We start from the raw sequence: 17,695 nt of genomic DNA, 5'->3' as shown, positions 1-17,695 counted from the left end.
ACCTCAAATCCAATACGTATAAAATCCATAAACTGCTTCTCCTCTATGTAAACAGCAAACCAATGTCCTCAAAGCCCAACTAGATTCCTCAAAGGTTGCTTGATGCTTCCCTTTCCCTCTGAACAGATTCCAATCACTTTCCAAACTGCAGACTGTTCCTCCCTCATTTTTATCATTCATTCCCCACCCCACACCATCATTTCACAACCAGATGACTATATCACCTCATCACTGGCATCTCTGCCTCCACTCTGGCCCCCTTGCCCACTGCTACCAGAATAATAGTCCTAAAATTCAAATCTGCTTGTATCATTTCCCTGCTTAAAATCTTTAATAGTTCCCTCTTAGCTTTCAGACTAAAGTTCAAACTTTTTAACTTAGCACATAGGCCTGTCACAAGTAGGTCTATGCCTACCTCTGCAGCTTCAACTCTTGTTACTCCCACAAAATCATCCTTCATCCCAGCCATTCAGAACTACTACTGGTCTCTAAGCATGTACTATTCCCTCCAGTTAAAATGCTCTCTGCCTGCACCACTTTCTTTGTCTACTTAACTCACTCTCCAGACCTGGCCCTACATTATTCATTCAAAACACTCCCTTGATATAACTGCCATCATGCCTCCACAATAATTCCAGGAGAACAGGACCATGGTAGTGTATTTTCTAAATCTGACTCCCTGGCATATATTATGGTGACTGGCACACAGTAAGCACACAAAAAATAACTGTCTGCTGAATGGACTCATTAATGAAACTCGAGCTACCCAGAATGATGCAGGTCCTTTTTAAAAGTTAAATTTTTTTACCTGGCTTAAATTTCCTTTGTCTCTAAAGTTTTCAGTATGAAATTCAGCACAAATCCAGCAATTTGTGTCCTATTTGTCTCCATTTCTTATTTCTCCTATTCCATCTAATACCAGTCCTGTGACTTGGTTTTTTCTTTAAACGTTAAAATCTCTCTACATATTTTGCCTAGAATCTTCTGTAGAATATACTTGGCTTCTAACAGCAATTTAATTGTATAGTAATTTCTCTCCTTATAAACTGCTGATATTTTTAAAAATAAGATTTAGAAACCCTTTTGCTGGTACATATCTGCATTTTAACAATAGAAGGTGGCATCAAAAAGTCTCAGTTACCATTATCGTAATGTGTGATTTTCTGTCAATGTTATGAATATTCTTCATATTCAGAATTATTGTTCAGTATACAAATGCTTTATAGCAATGCTTGTAGCAAATATTAAATATGTATTTGACATAAAAAGTTATTAAATAGAGGTGCCATTTCCTATAATGACATCGGTCTATTTTTTAATCCAAAGGGACAAATATTCCCATTTAAAAAAAAATAAAACTGGCTATGGTATGATAACGGAAAAAGCCAGAGAAGTTAGTTCAACTCAGGAGTCAAATTTATTTCCCTTCATTTTTAGGAATAAGGATAATATTGCACTGCAAGAGTTGAAAAATGGGAGCAAGGTACCATAGTGGAGAAAGGTAGGACAAGGAAAGGAAGGAAGGTGAAAGAAAATTTGCACCAGTTCTTACCAGGTATTTTATATATTATATCATTTAATCTTCACAAGGCCCCTAAGTATTCAGAGTAAGTTTTATTATCCATATAGCTCAGAAGAAGAAACTAAGGCTCACAGATTTTTAATTTTCCCAAAGTCGCCCAGCTAATCAACAACAGAACCAGGATTCAAGCAAGGTCTCCCTGCTGCCAAAAGCCATCTTTGCTCTCCATCTTGTCCTGACCCCCAAAGAAAGCAAGAGATATGCAAGCCAACATTCTCTCAAAGAAAACTGACCCTTATAAAATTCATATGCCAATAAAATAGGATGTGGAATCTCGAGATGTATAAATAGTACAAAAAAGTTAAAAAAAATTTGAACAGTACCAGAGAGAAAATTTTAAACTTAAATTCCCATAGAAAATTATGAGCAATGGTGGTAATAAAGCCAAACTGCCTTTCCAAGTTTCTACAATTAATTACATACTGAAATATCATCGCTTTTTTTCTCTGTCCTCCCTTACCTTTGATTTGGACTTATTTCCCCCCAGAAGAAAACATGTACTTCCTTAAGGAACTAGATACATTTAAAACTGCCAAGTCAGGAATCCTTGATATATTTAATTATATATTAACTCTGTGTTGGTTGGCAGTACTTATCCTATGGAGAGTTACTCAGTGAATCATGTTTGCATGAGTTGGTGGTCTCAGTCTACGTCTTCATAAATGTTTGATCATAATTGCATCTCTGGGACAGTCTCAGTGGAAAGAGGATAATTTAATAAAGATAAGGAATCAGGAAATATATAGGTACGGACTATCAATCAAAAGTAGAGTAATATCTCATTTACCTGACTTATGAAAGGAAATATACCTCAATAGGGATGAAGAATTCTGTTATTTAGAAAAAAATTATAATAAGGAAGAAAAGAGTAGGGCCACTTAAGAAAACATTGTGATAGCAGAGGAATTCTTTGACACTGTGCAATAAAGAATAAATACCCAAAAAATGTAGCAGGGATTTTTGTGAGTGTTACTGGGGGGAGAAAGCCCAAAATGAGCAGAAGCTTGCATAAAATAATAAGACTGGAGGAGAGGCAGGTCTTTGTCCATCATATTCAAAACTAGGAAAAGAAATAAAAAATTAGGCCACTGCTTTTGAAAGAAGAATGTGTGTCCAGAAGAAGAAATCTATATCTTCAAAGTTGATGCCCTCCCCGCAAAAAACATAGATTATTTTACAATAGGATGGTGTGTGTGTGTGTGTGTGTGTGTGTGTGTGTGTGTGTGAGAGAGACAGAGAGAGAGAGAGAGAAAAAGAGAGAGAGAGAGAGAGAGGGAGTTGACTACAGAGTTCTTAGGAAAGGAACAGTTTATATTGAGGAAAATACCTTCAGATGTAATTTAAGAGACATAGTGATATCTGAGGACACAAATGAGCAGAGGCCAAGTCAACGGTGGCTTGACAGAGTATCTTACTCCTTAGGGGTGTGAAGGAAAACAAAGGAGAGTAGGTAGGGAGAAAGGAGGTAGAAGGACAATGAGATGAAGTTGCTTCAAAGGATTTTGAAGATTCCTAATATACAAATTGAAACCACTTAGAATATATTGTTACACTACAGAACCCCCTCCCTTCCACCTTCCAAGTTTCTAATAGGTTTGCCATATACATGAACATGCCTTGTGCGGGAGTATTTGTATGTATATGTGTGTGTTAAAGGGGAAAAGGGTCATCTTCCAAGTATGAATTAACATACTATAGAATAGCCGCGGTAGAAAGACCATCCATAACCTAAAGTAATTCTGTGGAAGCAACAGCTTGGAGCCAGAGATGACCCTGAGAATATGAGCCTAAGAAAATTTGCAGAAATCTTGGGGAGAACATTGTACTTGACAGGTCGTGGAATGAGGGTTCAAACCAATTATATCCAGATCTTAAGGGCAAGGAGATCCCAGCAGATGAGTGGTTTATAACCATAAGTTAAGTAGGATGTGAGTAATTGAAAAATGAAGGTCAAAAAAAAATAGAAAAGGAATAAAAGCAAGCAAGCAATGGTCACTTAGAGCTCTTATGGGGTTATTAAAAGTCATGCCAAACTAACCTCATTTCCCTTAACACTGGGGCTACTAGACCGGTAAATCTGTGATGCAACAGATAATACATCTTGATTTCAGAAAGGTCTTTGAGAAAGTACTTGAGAATAAAATAAAGAAACATGGTTTATTCATTCAAATGAAGCGAGTTTGAAGCTCATTTCAACAACTTTATTCAAAACATGTTAATATTTGATTGATGTTATCTAAAAGAAAGCTATATCATTAAACAATTTTTAATGAATAAATTGTTAAAGAAATCTGAAAATGACACCAATTTGGGAGGGGAAGACAAATCAAAAGTCAAAAAGATCTGGATGGATATAACAAAAAGACAACTAAGAAGATAAAATGCAATGAATATAAATATAACATCAACCTTTACATATAAAAAGATAAAACTAGTATCAGAGGAGGAAGATCTAGATTAAGAGTAGTCTGAGTTCAGAGACTTGGAGGTTTTAATTGCTCACAAAATCAGTAAGAACCAACAGCATGACAAGGCTATCATAATAGGTAAGATAATACTGGACATTAAATCAGGGAGGTAACTGTCCAAGTATATTATGGAATGTTCACATGAAAGCATTTGTTTTTATTTCAAGATGTTTTGATTTCAACATTTTATGGCAGTTACCTATCTAGAATATGCATAGGAAAGGATTTACAGAGATGATTTGGGGGATTTTTGTTTTTTATATTAGCAAATTAGTAATTCACAATTCAACCCTCTGCTGAAGAAAACTAACAAAATTTGATGAAATATAAAATACTTCATGTTAAAAGCATCAAAGAGCTAACAAAACAGTGTGGAATTTCCTGATGTAAGTTCCAGAAGAGGTAACATTTAGTACACAAAGATAGCCATTCACATGAGAAGACAAGACACCATGAGCATAATAAAATGACAGCAGCACAAGCAGACATCCAGGGAGTCCAGACACTGAAGTTTTCAAACTTTAACCATAAAACAAATCTGCTTACAATGTTAAAGTACATCAAAAAACTTAAAAGCTTTTGCACAGCAAAGGAAAATATAAACAAGATGAAAAGACAACCCTCAGAATGGGAGAAAATATTTGCAAATGAAGCCACTGACAAAGGATTAATCTCCAAAATTTACAAGCAGCTCATGCACCTCAATATCAAAAAAACAAACAACCCAATCCAAAAATGGGCAGAAGACCTAAATAGACATTTCTCCAAAGAAGATATACAGATTGCCAACAAACACATGAAAGGATGCTCAACATCACTAATCATTAGAGAAATGCAAATCAAAACTACAATGAGATATCACCTCACCCCAGTCAGAATGGCCATCATCAAAAAATCTACAAACAATAAATGCTGGAGAGGGTGTGAAGAAAAGGGAACCCTCTTGCATTGTTGGTGGGAATGTAAATTGATACAGCCACTATGGAGAACAGTATGGAGGGTCCTTAAAAAACTAAAAATAGAACTGCCATATGACCCAGCATTCCCACTACTGGACATATACCCTGAGAAAACCATAATTCAAAAAGAGTCATGTACCACAATGTTCATTGCAGCTCTATTTACAGTAGCCAGGACATGGAAGCAACCTAAGTGCCCATCGACAGATGAATGGGTAAAGAAGATGTGGCACATATATACAATGGAATATTACTCAGCCATAAAAAGAAACGAAATTGAGTTATTTGTAGTGAGGTGGATGGACCTAGAGTCTGTCATACAGAGTGAAGTTAGTCAGAAAGAGAAAAACAAATACTGTATGCTAACACATATATATGGACTCTAAAAAAAAAAAAAAGAAAAAAGGTTCTGAAGAACCTAGGGGCAGGACAGGAATAAAGACGCAGACGTAGATAATGGACTGGAGGACACGGGGAGGGGGAAGGGTAAGCTGGGACGAAGTGAGAGAGTGACATGGACATACTTACACTACCAAATGTAAAATGGATAGCTAGTGGGAAGCAGCTGCATGGCACAGGGAGATCAGCTCAGTGTTTTGTGACCATCTAAAGAGATGGGATAGGGAGGATGGGAGGGAGACCTAAGAGGGAGGAGATATGGGGATATATGTATACGTATAGCTGATTCACTTCGTTGTAAAGCAGAAACTAACACACCATTGTAAAGTAATTATACTCCAATAAAGACGTTAAAAAAAAAAAAAAAAGACTGAAACAAGATCATACAAGACATGGAAATTCTAGAGTATCCAGAGTAGTCTGAAACTGTCATATAAGGAATGTTCAAAGGTCAAGAAATTTTTAGCTTAAATAAGAGAAGACATATGTAAGTCCTAAGAGTAACCATCAGTTACTTGAAAAATGCATTTTCCTATTGCCTTGATTCTGTGTTTCTCCAGAAAGTAAACTAGAAGCAGTAAATGGAAATAGCAGGGATGCAGTTTTAAGCTCAGTTTGAGAAAAATGTCTTCAGCAATTAGAATTATCCAATATCTGCTTCACTGTCTCACAGAATTGAGATTGCTATCACAGTAAGTGATCGCATATATTGTTAGACAGTTGTGTGTATCGCATATTGTAGGAGAGTCTATCTACTTCAGTAAGATACTAGAGTAGAAGGGCACTGAAGTTTCTCCACTATGATTTTTTCATTCTAAGTAGAAATTTAATAGAACCATAAACATTAAAAATATTCTAAGCCACTATATTCCAATGTATGGTCTGAGAAAGTTCCAGGATTAATATATTATAGAAGAGTTCTTGGGTCAAGAAATTTGGGAAACTCCGGGTTAAGCAAAGTTAAACAAGTTTCTTTGCTTCAATATTTCTCACCAACTTTAATGCTAATGTGCATCAAAAACATTCAAAGGGAATTTCCGTGTGCAGCATTGACCATAAAAAAAACTTTTTTTCATGTTGCATAAGACAGGTTCTGCAGAATACTTTTAGGGGAATATTGGGCTAAATAATTCTAATCTTAATCTCCAAAAAATTTTTTCAATTTGCCTTCATTCTATGTGAAACCTTGAAAGAATTGAGTTGAATAATACAATTCAAATATAAATTTTTATAAGGATGAAACAATAAAAAACTATCACAATTTACCACAAAGGTCTTCCCTTTTTCATAGGTGAAATATCAGTGTTGTATTACAGATACTTATAAGTGATTTAAATGATCTAGCCCAAGTTCAGGCTCTGATGAGGAACCAATATATGTGGGAAAGAATAGCCAGAATTAAGAATGCCTCCTCCCCCTGACATACCTAAATTCCCTTAACAATCTGTTATAGGCCCATGAACTTGTCTAAACATTTCTGAAAGCTATTTATAGTAAAAGCTGTTCTAACCCCTGGAGTACTAAGTTCCAAAAGTTGTTTTTATCCTATTGCCTTGAGCAACCTTCTTAAATTCGATGTGCCTCAGGTTTTTTTTTTTTTTTATCTATAAAATAGGAATCGTAATCACTTGGCTGTCGTGAGGTTGAATTAAAGGAGATAATCCCTCACATTTCTTGGCCCATTATAAAAATTCAATAACTATTAAGTATAATTTTTATTGCAAAAACAGTACTTTTTCTTTGATCTACAATTACCTCCTGCTTCATTTGAATGATATGATGTGTGTGCATTACCTAGCACTGTGCCTAGTAGTTAGTGGCACTCAATTAAAATGGTAGTGAAGGTGCTTGTGGTCTTATATATATACAGTTACCTCCTAATTGATTATAAAGGCAGTAATTTTCACCTTACCAAAGCCTTTCATTCTGCCTATCCCAACAAATCTAGAGTTAAAACACAGGAAATACTGGGTCATTGGAACTAGGAATTACCTGGCATTTAATCTTTCATGCTCACTTCTGGTTATAGCATTTATTAGTGTCTATATTCACATATAAAAAATGAATCTCAGAAATTTTCAGGGATTTGTATAAGGTATCCAACAAACCAGTAGCCAAGTAACAAAACACATTGTTCAAATATCTCACATACAAATCTATTGGTAGATAGTTGCTAGTGATGAAAACTAATCCCTTTCCTGAAAAGCTACTTAAACAACAGCTACAACAACAAAAAGGTGCCAAATTCCTTTTTGCAGTAATAAAACTATCAAAAGAAAAGGAATCTGAAAGTATAAAGGAAAGGTCACTCTACTTTAGGGTTAAAACAAACATTGGTAAGTAAGAGAAAGATTAAAAAAAAAAGGTTTAGCTTAGCAATTAGAGAAAATGATTTTGACAAGAAGGTCAATCAGACAAGGCCATCATTTGCCTAATAAACTAGTGATACTACAGTCACCAAGCGCCCTTATGAAAATGCAGATGTATTTATGAACAGAAGAGCAAGGGTCCTATTTAAAGTAGGAGAAAGAGCAGCGACTCCAAAGGGTTCTTTGCAACCTTTTCATCTAGACACTATTAATGACTTGGTCAAACTAAATAAATTAAGAAAGTGAAAAAGGCTGAAATAAAATTCTCCTTCTACTAAGCTTCTGCTAAATGGTTTTGTCTAACAAAATAAAGCAAACAAGATATCTTGCTGCCTTTGTAGTCTCTCCTAGTTAAAATATATTCTTTACTCTTATTAAATCCATTTATACATTTTCATAATGCATTAGTACAGACAACACAGACTACCTGCAAACATGCACTGTTAATCTTAGAACAAGAGGAGCTGGCAAAGTAGTTTTCATTTACAAACTAGGATAAGCTTCCACATGCCTTAAGCTTTAAAGTTTCTCGTTCTCAAATTATTTATATTTACATATTTGTTTTCTATATTATCTATATAATTGTTACTATATATTTACTTATATATTTATATAGGACATAATAATTTAAATGGTCAAAAGCCTAGAACTTTCTCCTAGCCATCTCCTTATCAGTAAGTCATCTTCTGTTTTTCAGTCTCCCACTGGCTTTAAGACTAACTTCTGGCTTCATTCTTGTCAAGTATGCATTAGTTTCACAACCCAATCCAGTCATCTTCTGAGGGGTGACATTAAGAAATGTGAGTGAGGCCGGGATGCGCTCGGATTGATGCCAGGTTCAGAAAATGGAATTATAAGTGAGAACAATGCCAAGGTAAACTAAGCCATCTTTTACTTACAGCTGACACGTGCTGCAAGAGACACATGACATCAATCATATCTGCGAGGATAAGGAGTCTGGTAACTGCAGCCAACAAGGCACGGGCAGCTTGAACCACAGCCTCCCTTTTTGGGAGATAACAGGGATCATCTGCAAATCTCTCAGCTGATACTTTCAGAGCTTCACCTGAAACACATAATCCCAAATAAGTTATACTTTAATTTCACTTATGCCTGTTGCAGCATTTATCATCCAACCTAATTCCAAGTACATTCCATGACTAAGGATAATATTAAAATACTGTCACTTGACACTAGAACATTGTTTCTTAATAAACAATGCAGTTTCAAACTGACATTTGTTTTTGATAAACGCTCTGGAGTTTGAGAAGCGGGATATCATTTTCCTGCGAGAAAATTGTGCTCAATTGACTAGCAGCATCTAATAAAATTGCTGTCAACTTCTGCATTTGCTGAATCTCATTTGCTGTGAAAGGTTTCATTACTAAGACTTCAATTGGAAACAATCTTGTTTATAAAAATAAGGTAAATCTTCACTGAGTTACTTTCCAATTTAATGGATGTTAGAAAAGAGCTAGCCTTTAAGATAGTAAGACAGCAGATCTCTGATAAAAGTTTAACATAGGCAGATTTATTCTAAACTGTCAATATAATGAACAAACTATACCCTAAACTTAGTCACAGAAATAATATTTCATAGTACTTGTTAGAGAAATATGGTCACTATTTTTAAGGTTTTTTTCATTTAAAATGTTTTATTATAAAAGTAACAGGTACTCATTTATTTTCCAAAGTTCACAGTTCAGAAAGGTATAAAATGACAAGAAAAACTCCCTCTTTACCCCACCTCCAGTAACATAATTGTTAAAGATTTACCACATCCACTATTTTTTAAATTTTTCAATTCAAACTTACTTTTATTATGAAAGCAATATGTGACTCATTACTTTTAAATAATTCACCATACTAAAGAGTATAGAGTGCAATTTTTTTTAAGTCTCCATACTAATCCCAGAAACATCCATTAAGTTCTTGTATATCTATCCAGAAATTTTTCTATGAATGTATGTATTATGTGGGGGCATATGTATACATGTACACTTATAAATTCATATTAGTTTTATTAGTATATTCACATATATTCATATACATTCATATATTTGAAAGATTTTATGTCATGAGAAAACATAGATAGGTATTATATGTTATAAAAGGAACATACAGAAGATATAGACTCTTTTCACAAACAGTATTATACGAAAAACTTTCTACAATTTGTTCTTTTCACTTATCAATTTATTTTCTTTTCACATTGGGATACAGATGACCACGAGGCAATAGAGCAAAGAACTTAACAGTGTGGGCACAAGCCACTTAGCCTCTTTATGTTTCATTTTTCTCCACTGTAAATGGAGCTAATAATAATACCTACAATTTTTATGAAGATTAAATGAGAGCAGTGGTTGGAACTTAGTTAAAGACTTAATTAGCTGGTATTGTCATTCTTTTTAATGCTTGAATCAAGTTACTTTTTATTGATATACTACAACTTATTTTACCAGGCCCCCCTTTTTTTAGTAAGTTCTTTTTCCAGTTTTGTTGAGAAATAATTGGCATACATCACTGTATAAGTTTAAGGCATACAGCATGATGGTTTGATTTATACATATTGTGAAATAATTATCACAGTAGGTTCAGCTAACATTCATCATCGCATACAGATACAATAAAAAGAAAACAGAAGAAAAGGGGAAAAAAGAAAAAAATGTTCTTTGTGATGAGAATTCTTAGGATTTACTATATTATCAATTCTATACATCATACAGCAGTATTAACTATAGTCATCATATTGTACATTACAACCCTAGTACTTATTTATATTATAACTGGAAATTTGTACCTTTTAACCACATTTATCTAAGTCCCCCTCCCCCCACCCTCCACCTCTGGTATCTGCATGTCTGATCTCTTTTTCTATAAATTTGATCTTGTTTTAGTTTTTGTTTTTCAGATTCCACACATAAGAGAAATCATACAGTATTTGTTTTCCTTTGTCTGACTTATTTCATTTAGCATAATGCCTTCAAGGTCCATCCATGTTGTCTCAAATGGTAGGATTTTCTCATTTTTTATGGATGAATAATACTGCATTATATATATACCACAGCTTCTTTATCCATTCATCCATCAATGGACACTTAGGTTGTTTCCATGTCTTGGCTATTGTAAATAACACTTCTATGAACACGGAGATACAGATATCTTTTTGATTTAGTGTTTTTGTTTGCTTCAGATATATTACCAGAAGTAGAATTATTGGATCACACAGTAGTTCTATTTTTAATTTTTTGAGAATCCTCCATACGGTTTTCCATAGTGGCTGTACTAATTTACAATCCTACCAACAGTGCATTAAGCGCTTATCAGATACATGGTTTGCAAATATTTTTTCCCATTCCATAGGTTGTCTTTTTAATTTGCTGATGATTTCTTTTGCTATACGGAAGCGTTTCAGTTTGATCTAGTCCCACTTGTTTATTTTTTTTTATTTTGTTGCTTATGCTTTAGGTGTCATATCCAAAAAATCATTATCAAGGCCCATGTCAAGAAGATTTATTCTTATGTTTTCTTCTAGGAATTTCATGGTTTCAGATTTTACATTTAAGTCTTTAATCCATTTGGAGTTAATTTTTGTGAGTGGTGTAAGATAGGAGTCCAGTTTCATTCTTTTACATGTGAATACCCAATTATCCCAGCACCATTTATTGAAGAGACTGTCTTTTCTCCTTTGAGTATTCTTGGCTCTCTTGCCAAATATTAGTTGACTGTATATGCTTGGTTTATTTCTGGGCTCTTGATTCTCTTCCGTGTGTTTTTATGTACCAGGCCACTATTGAATACATAAATTATTTCCAACTTTTTCCTATTTCAAACAATACTACAAAGAACATCCATAACATATATCTTTGCATGCATGGGCAAATTTAGCTGTAACATAAATTCTTAAAAGCAGAATTGCTGAGTCAAGGGGTAAATGAACTTTAAGTTTTGATATACATTGCCAAAAAACTCTCCAAACACAGCCATCTCACCAACAACATATAAAAGGGCCTGTCTTATCTACTTTACTCCACCAATATTTTGTTTCCATTTATTCATGATCTTCAGCATAAAGAAAATGAAATAAATTATTGTTATTAAAAATAACAAAGAATAGTATTCCTTATTGAGGACAAAACCTGTGAAAAGGGTCTGAGACATTCTCAACTTGTTAATATGTTATCAACACATTTAGCTCTCTTAAGCAATACCAAGTTAGGAACTCAGACTGTGAAGTCAGACACTTCTGAGATCAAATTCTTATCTGCCACTTCTAGTTCTGAGACATTGGACACTTAAATACTTTCAGCGTCCTCATCCATAGGAAAGGGATAAAAATATTACTTATCTCATAGTGTTTCTGAGACATTTAAATGAAATATATTTTATAATATATATTTAGCACAGTATCTGAACATGAAAAGCACTCAACAAATATTAGCTGTTATTTTCTCAGGAAATTTCTAGTAGAGACAGTAAATTTTTAAGACCAGTAAATGGTGATTTTTATGTGTTTCTCTGTAAGTCAGAATTGCTGCTAGGAGACTGTGAAAACTTAAAGTGACCTCTGAAATTAAGAGAGCAAATGAATTCCCACAAAAAGAAGATTATCTTTTCTTGTTATGTGTCTGAATTAGAAAGTTATGATAGGCTTTGTAGAATACTGTCTTTGACTTCAAATACTAAAATTAAATATATATTTGAAAAGAATTATGTGTTCTTGACTCTAAAGATGTTAAGATGTTGAACAACTGGCTGAAGAGCCATACTCAGAAAAAGGTCATTAAACATTAAACAACTATTACAGTCTTTATCTCTGTTAAGGTAATATGAAGAGCCAGCCAAGTAGCATTGTTGGGAGAAAAAAAAGTCACTCCTGAAATACATTAATAAAGATGCGGTAAGTAAACTTTCTATTACTTGACTTACCACCCTCCATCCTCTGCAATACTTCCAATTCTTTTCAGCTGGTTTCAGTTCATAATTCTGGTTTCAACATAAACATCTATTAGCATCTGTGCTTTATAAAGTCTACATGTGGGGAGTCTATTCTTCTGAAATATAATTCCCAATCTTTCTTATAACACTTTTACCTTGAAGTTTAATAAATAAGAAATTTTACTTTTAAAATACATATAAATAAAAACTACATTTTTTCTTTAAGAAATCCCACTCCATACATAAAAGCAAATACTTTTTACTAAATATCATGAAAATACCACAAGAACTAGATTCAGGAAGTTTCTTTCTACTGGAGCCATTTTGTTCCTTTCCTATCAAATACGCTCTTTTTAATCTTCAAAAAATCCATTATGAAATGCCTGCTTGAATATAGTACTGAGGTATAAACCTTACTACATTCAAAGTTCAACTCCACTTTCTAAAAGTGATTATATTGATTATAAACATGCAAACCAAAGAAAACAATGTATAAGCAAAACATCCACAGGAGAAAGGGGAACAACCAAAATGAAAATGGGCAAGTACTTTGAAATTTGAAAGATCAAATTTCCTCCAACTTTTATAATTAACATTATATTTATGATTCAATTAAGGTTTCTAGTCATGCCTTTGGCCACCCTTCTATGTGTGTTTTAATATACCATACACATGTAACAGGCACTAGTACATATTAATTGATTCAATATATAATAACATACTCTGGTATAAAGAAGTTCCCAGACTGAGATTGGGCACTAGGGGGTTGGTTTTATTTGTTTTTAATTGGGAAACAGCCATTTAGAATATGAAAGCTCCTAAGAGGTAGGAGCTTAAATTTAACTTTGAAGCAGATTGATTTTTGGGGGAGGGAGGGCAGGGAAGAGGGGAGAATGACTTCAACTAGGTCCTAAACTTATGCAGATGTTTAAAAATAAGCAAAGACCCTCCTTTAAAATGTCTGAGCCAGTTTGACGGCAAGGAGCAAAAATGTTTTATATAATAAATAAAACCTTATCATGGCAAAGGGAAAGGCTGGAAAGCTAGCCATTGTGTGGACATGGGCTTAGGAGCTACAAGGACATCAGCAGAACCTATGGACTCAGAATATAGATGCCTACGGTTGCCTTTGTGAGCATGTGTTTTATTTCCCTTGCATTATCTTCAAACTCTCAATTAAGTCTTATTAAAATTTATACTTTGGTTCCAGTCAACCCAGAGGAATAAAGACCAGATACCTTCCTCACCTGACACAACAAAAAAATAGACAAAATATATGAAAACATGGTTGTAAAGGTAGTGGGCATTAGCCAACAAAGGACAGTATTCCCTGAGAAATGGTAAACAAAACAGGATGAGCCCTTTGATAGCCCTAGCTTACTGCCTTGAGAGACTTTTCAGACCACAGATAGGAAGGAGAAACTAAGACAGAGACTGGCGAACATTCTGAGCTAAAGAGACAAAGCTGAATGTCCAGGGAGATTGTGGCAGCTAAAGGACACAGGACAGAGAATGAGAAAGAAGAGAGCTACAAAGAAAGAGAACTCAGAAGATCTGAGAGGCTCTCCCTTGAATATTCAGCTGGAGACTGATCAACCCATACATGGAAAGAAACTACCTAAGGCTAGGGAAAGAACCATCCAAAAGGATCTGAAGTAACAGTACTCAGCACTTACACAGAGCTGGGAATAGTGCTTGTTCCCACTACCAGAATGGAAAACTTCACGACTCATGGGACATTGAGTAGAGTACATAGAAGGGTCTTGCCTCAATAGTGGGAAAAAATTAGCCCTGGTCTCAGCATTGTCCGAGTCCCCCCTGACAAAGAAATTCAAAAGAGAGCAGAATTTCCACCTTAAAGGCCAATAGCAGTCATGCCTCAGAGAATCGCTATGGCCACGTAAAGGCAACACGAGGACAACATATTGAATTAACGAAAGTGGAAGGACATAGGCAACTTCCCACCAAGCCCTGTACCATTGAGAACAATCAGAATGAGTTGGGGAATATGTTGACGGAGCTAATTCCATAAAATTATAAATTTTATAAAATATAAAATTTGATGGGGTTAGTTTCTATAAAACTGATGAAAACATCTCCTAATATCATAGTTGAGATATAGTAGAAGGTCTCATAAGAGACCTTCTCTTAACCATCTCTCTAGACGAATCAACTCTTTTTATTTCCTCTTTGCAACATATTAATGATCCCTCCTTCCTGTTCAATACCAAAGGATGATCTCAAGTGTACTGGAGCCCTTCTGTTCCCACTAATTAAGGCATGTGAGTTGTAATTATAACTGTACTTTTATTAAGTATATAAACATCCAATAATAGTACAAAACAGGTCTGTCATTTCTTTGAAAAGTAATTTGAATGCTTAGAGACACTCAATAAAGGTGAGTTGCTAAAATTATTGTCAAATTGAATGTGGAAGAAAAAATGGTAAAAGTTGGGGTGCAGCAAGGGAGACGATTATAAAATATCAAGGATTCTGCAGTTAGGTAGCTTCTCAAGTGTCATTAAGTTTTCTTCCAAAAAACACCAAAATAGGAAATCTAAGTCAATGCATTAATAGTATGGGTGTGATTTAGGCAAAAGCGATTATATGAGACTCAATCAACAGACCTATACTAAAAATGGGCCTGGGCCGAACATCAAGAGATTGGCTAATGTTCATGTTATATTCATTAACATAAAATACTTAAGGTGTAGGGGTGTGTGTGTATACAAAAACTAACGAACTTTTCACTTCCAATAATAAGAACTATATATTTGAAGCAAAAATTGTCTGTTGTGCCTTAAAACACTGGAAATAATCTTTAAATTTCAATCCTATTTAGGCAAATTTTAATTATATATTTATATGTAAAAATACATAACTCCATGCTTAAAAAACCTTTATTAATATCTTTTATGTGTAAAATATTTTATACAATATATCTATAAATTATCCTTCTAAATAAATTTCAATATAGAGCTTTTAAAATAGAGCTAGTGACTTCCCTGGTGGCGCAGTGGTTAAGAATCCGCCTGCCAATGCAGGGGACACAGGTTCGATCCCTGGTCCGGGAAGATTCCATATGCTGCGGAGCACCTAGTCCTGTGTGCCACAACTACTGAGCCTGCGCTCTAGACCCCACGAGCCACAACTACTGAGTCCACGTGCCACAACTACTGAAGCCCGTGCGCCTAGAGCCTGTGCTCCACAACAAAAGAAGCCACCGCAATGAGAGGCATGCATACCTCTTTCACAACAAAAGAAGCCACTGCAATGAGAGGCACGCGTACCACAAGAGTAGCCCCCGCTCGCCGCAACTAGAGAGAGCCTGCGCGCAGCAATGAAGACCCAATGCAGCCAAAAATAAATAAATAAATAAAATTTATTTTTAAAAAGTTTAAAATAGAGCTATATGATGAAACTTCAAAATTTTGAAGATGATGAATTATTTTCTTTAATTGCCAAAGAACTGACAAAGTAATTTCATGTCATATTTTAAACTGACAATAATTTTAAGGCAATAAAATACATAAAAAATATTTGAGTTTATATTTAAGATTGTACCTCCTACAGCGTTATCTCCTAGTACTAGGAGTATCATATATTTAAAGCTATTTATTGTTAAAAAAAAAAAAGTGACAACAGAACATAGCAATCCATATTGTAAAACAAACAATAAAAAAGATAATAGTATGGATTTGCAACTTAATTAAATGTTCAAACTTTGAGCTGAAATAGCTGCCCACAACTGCTGTCTATTGAATTTTTCTCCAAATAACCTATTGACTAATATGCCACCAGTAACCATTTTCTATAATATTATTCTTGATGTCAATTTAATTCTTTTGAGAAGAAAAACTAAACCTTACAACTAAGATGCCAGGCTAAAGTTAATTATCCATTATTTTTCCCTTTTGCTAAATCTGAGCAAACTTATTAGCTCTATTGTATTATGCTGAATTACCAAAACCTTGTAAGCTTGATTTTTTGATATCTCCTGAAAGAATCTCATTTTAGTGCTTTGAAATTGAAAATGGCAATACTACCAATTTTTTCTAAGAAGTGACACCTAACCCTTACAAAGAGCTCATTCACTCATATAACAAATACTTATTGAGCGATACAGTATGCAAAGCACCATGGAGTATACGATGATGACTAAAACATGGACTTTGCCAAGTATCCCCAAGTAGGAAAACAAAGCACTTCAATAGGAAGATTCTTCTGTTTGGTTTTAAATGTCAACATATTCAGGTATATTCCCTTGAAGTATAATAAAATAGAATTCCATAGCACCAGAAAAACATACATATACATCATAATAATCCTTCATATGCACAGATCCTAAAGTCTTTACTATTATTTTTTAAATCATTAAAAAGTTCTAGAGTCCAGTTTCCAGTTCAAGATGACAACATAGAAGGGTCTTGAGACTCACCTCCTCCTATGAACACACCAAATCTGCAGCTATATATGGAACAACAACAAAAAAAAAAACCCTAAAAACTGTCTGAGTGACTCCTACTCATCAGGTGAACAAGGGAAGGCCCACATCAAACTCGGTAGGAAACGCTGGGACACAGTCTCACCATGAACCCCATCCTGAGCACAGCAACCCACAGTGAGGAGGGAACTCAACACCCGGAGCTTCTCCCTGAAAAGTGAAGAATTTGAACTCCATACCAAGCAACACAACTTTTAAGACCTGCAACTGAGAAACAAGCCCGCAACATATCTAGCTTTGAAAACCAATGGGGTTCACATCCAGGAGACCCACAAACCTACAACAAACTGAGAAATGGCCGTTAGAGGGTTTATACGTGGACTCACCTGCCCCAGGGCCCAGCGCAGAGGTGCCTAGAGTTTAGGTATATGAGGCTCATTTGCTAATGTTAAAGCATCTGCCTGAGGGGCAGGCATCTAATATTTCTAATTTAGCACACATCTAGGAGCCTGCTGGCTGGTAGGCACCATCTTCAC

At 34.8% G+C, this 17,695-nt stretch overlaps 1 protein-coding gene across 1 annotated transcript in view; it reads right to left on the bottom strand.

Moving 5' to 3' along the window:
• The window catches only part of CTNNA3 (catenin alpha 3), a 1,728,069-nt gene that overhangs the window by 1,548,147 nt on the left and 162,227 nt on the right, over nt 1-17,695 (bottom strand). The window contains exon 5 of the mRNA XM_061197871.1: nt 8,677-8,843. Coding sequence (XP_061053854.1) covers nt 8,677-8,843 — 167 coding nt within the window. The remainder of the gene's footprint in view (nt 1-8,676; nt 8,844-17,695) is intronic.

The sequence above is a fragment of the Eubalaena glacialis genome, chromosome 1, assembly GCF_028564815.1.
Source record: "Eubalaena glacialis isolate mEubGla1 chromosome 1, mEubGla1.1.hap2.+ XY, whole genome shotgun sequence".
Classification (NCBI taxonomy): domain Eukaryota; kingdom Metazoa; phylum Chordata; class Mammalia; order Artiodactyla; family Balaenidae; genus Eubalaena; species Eubalaena glacialis.
This window is presented reverse-complemented; position numbering and strand designations above follow the sequence as displayed.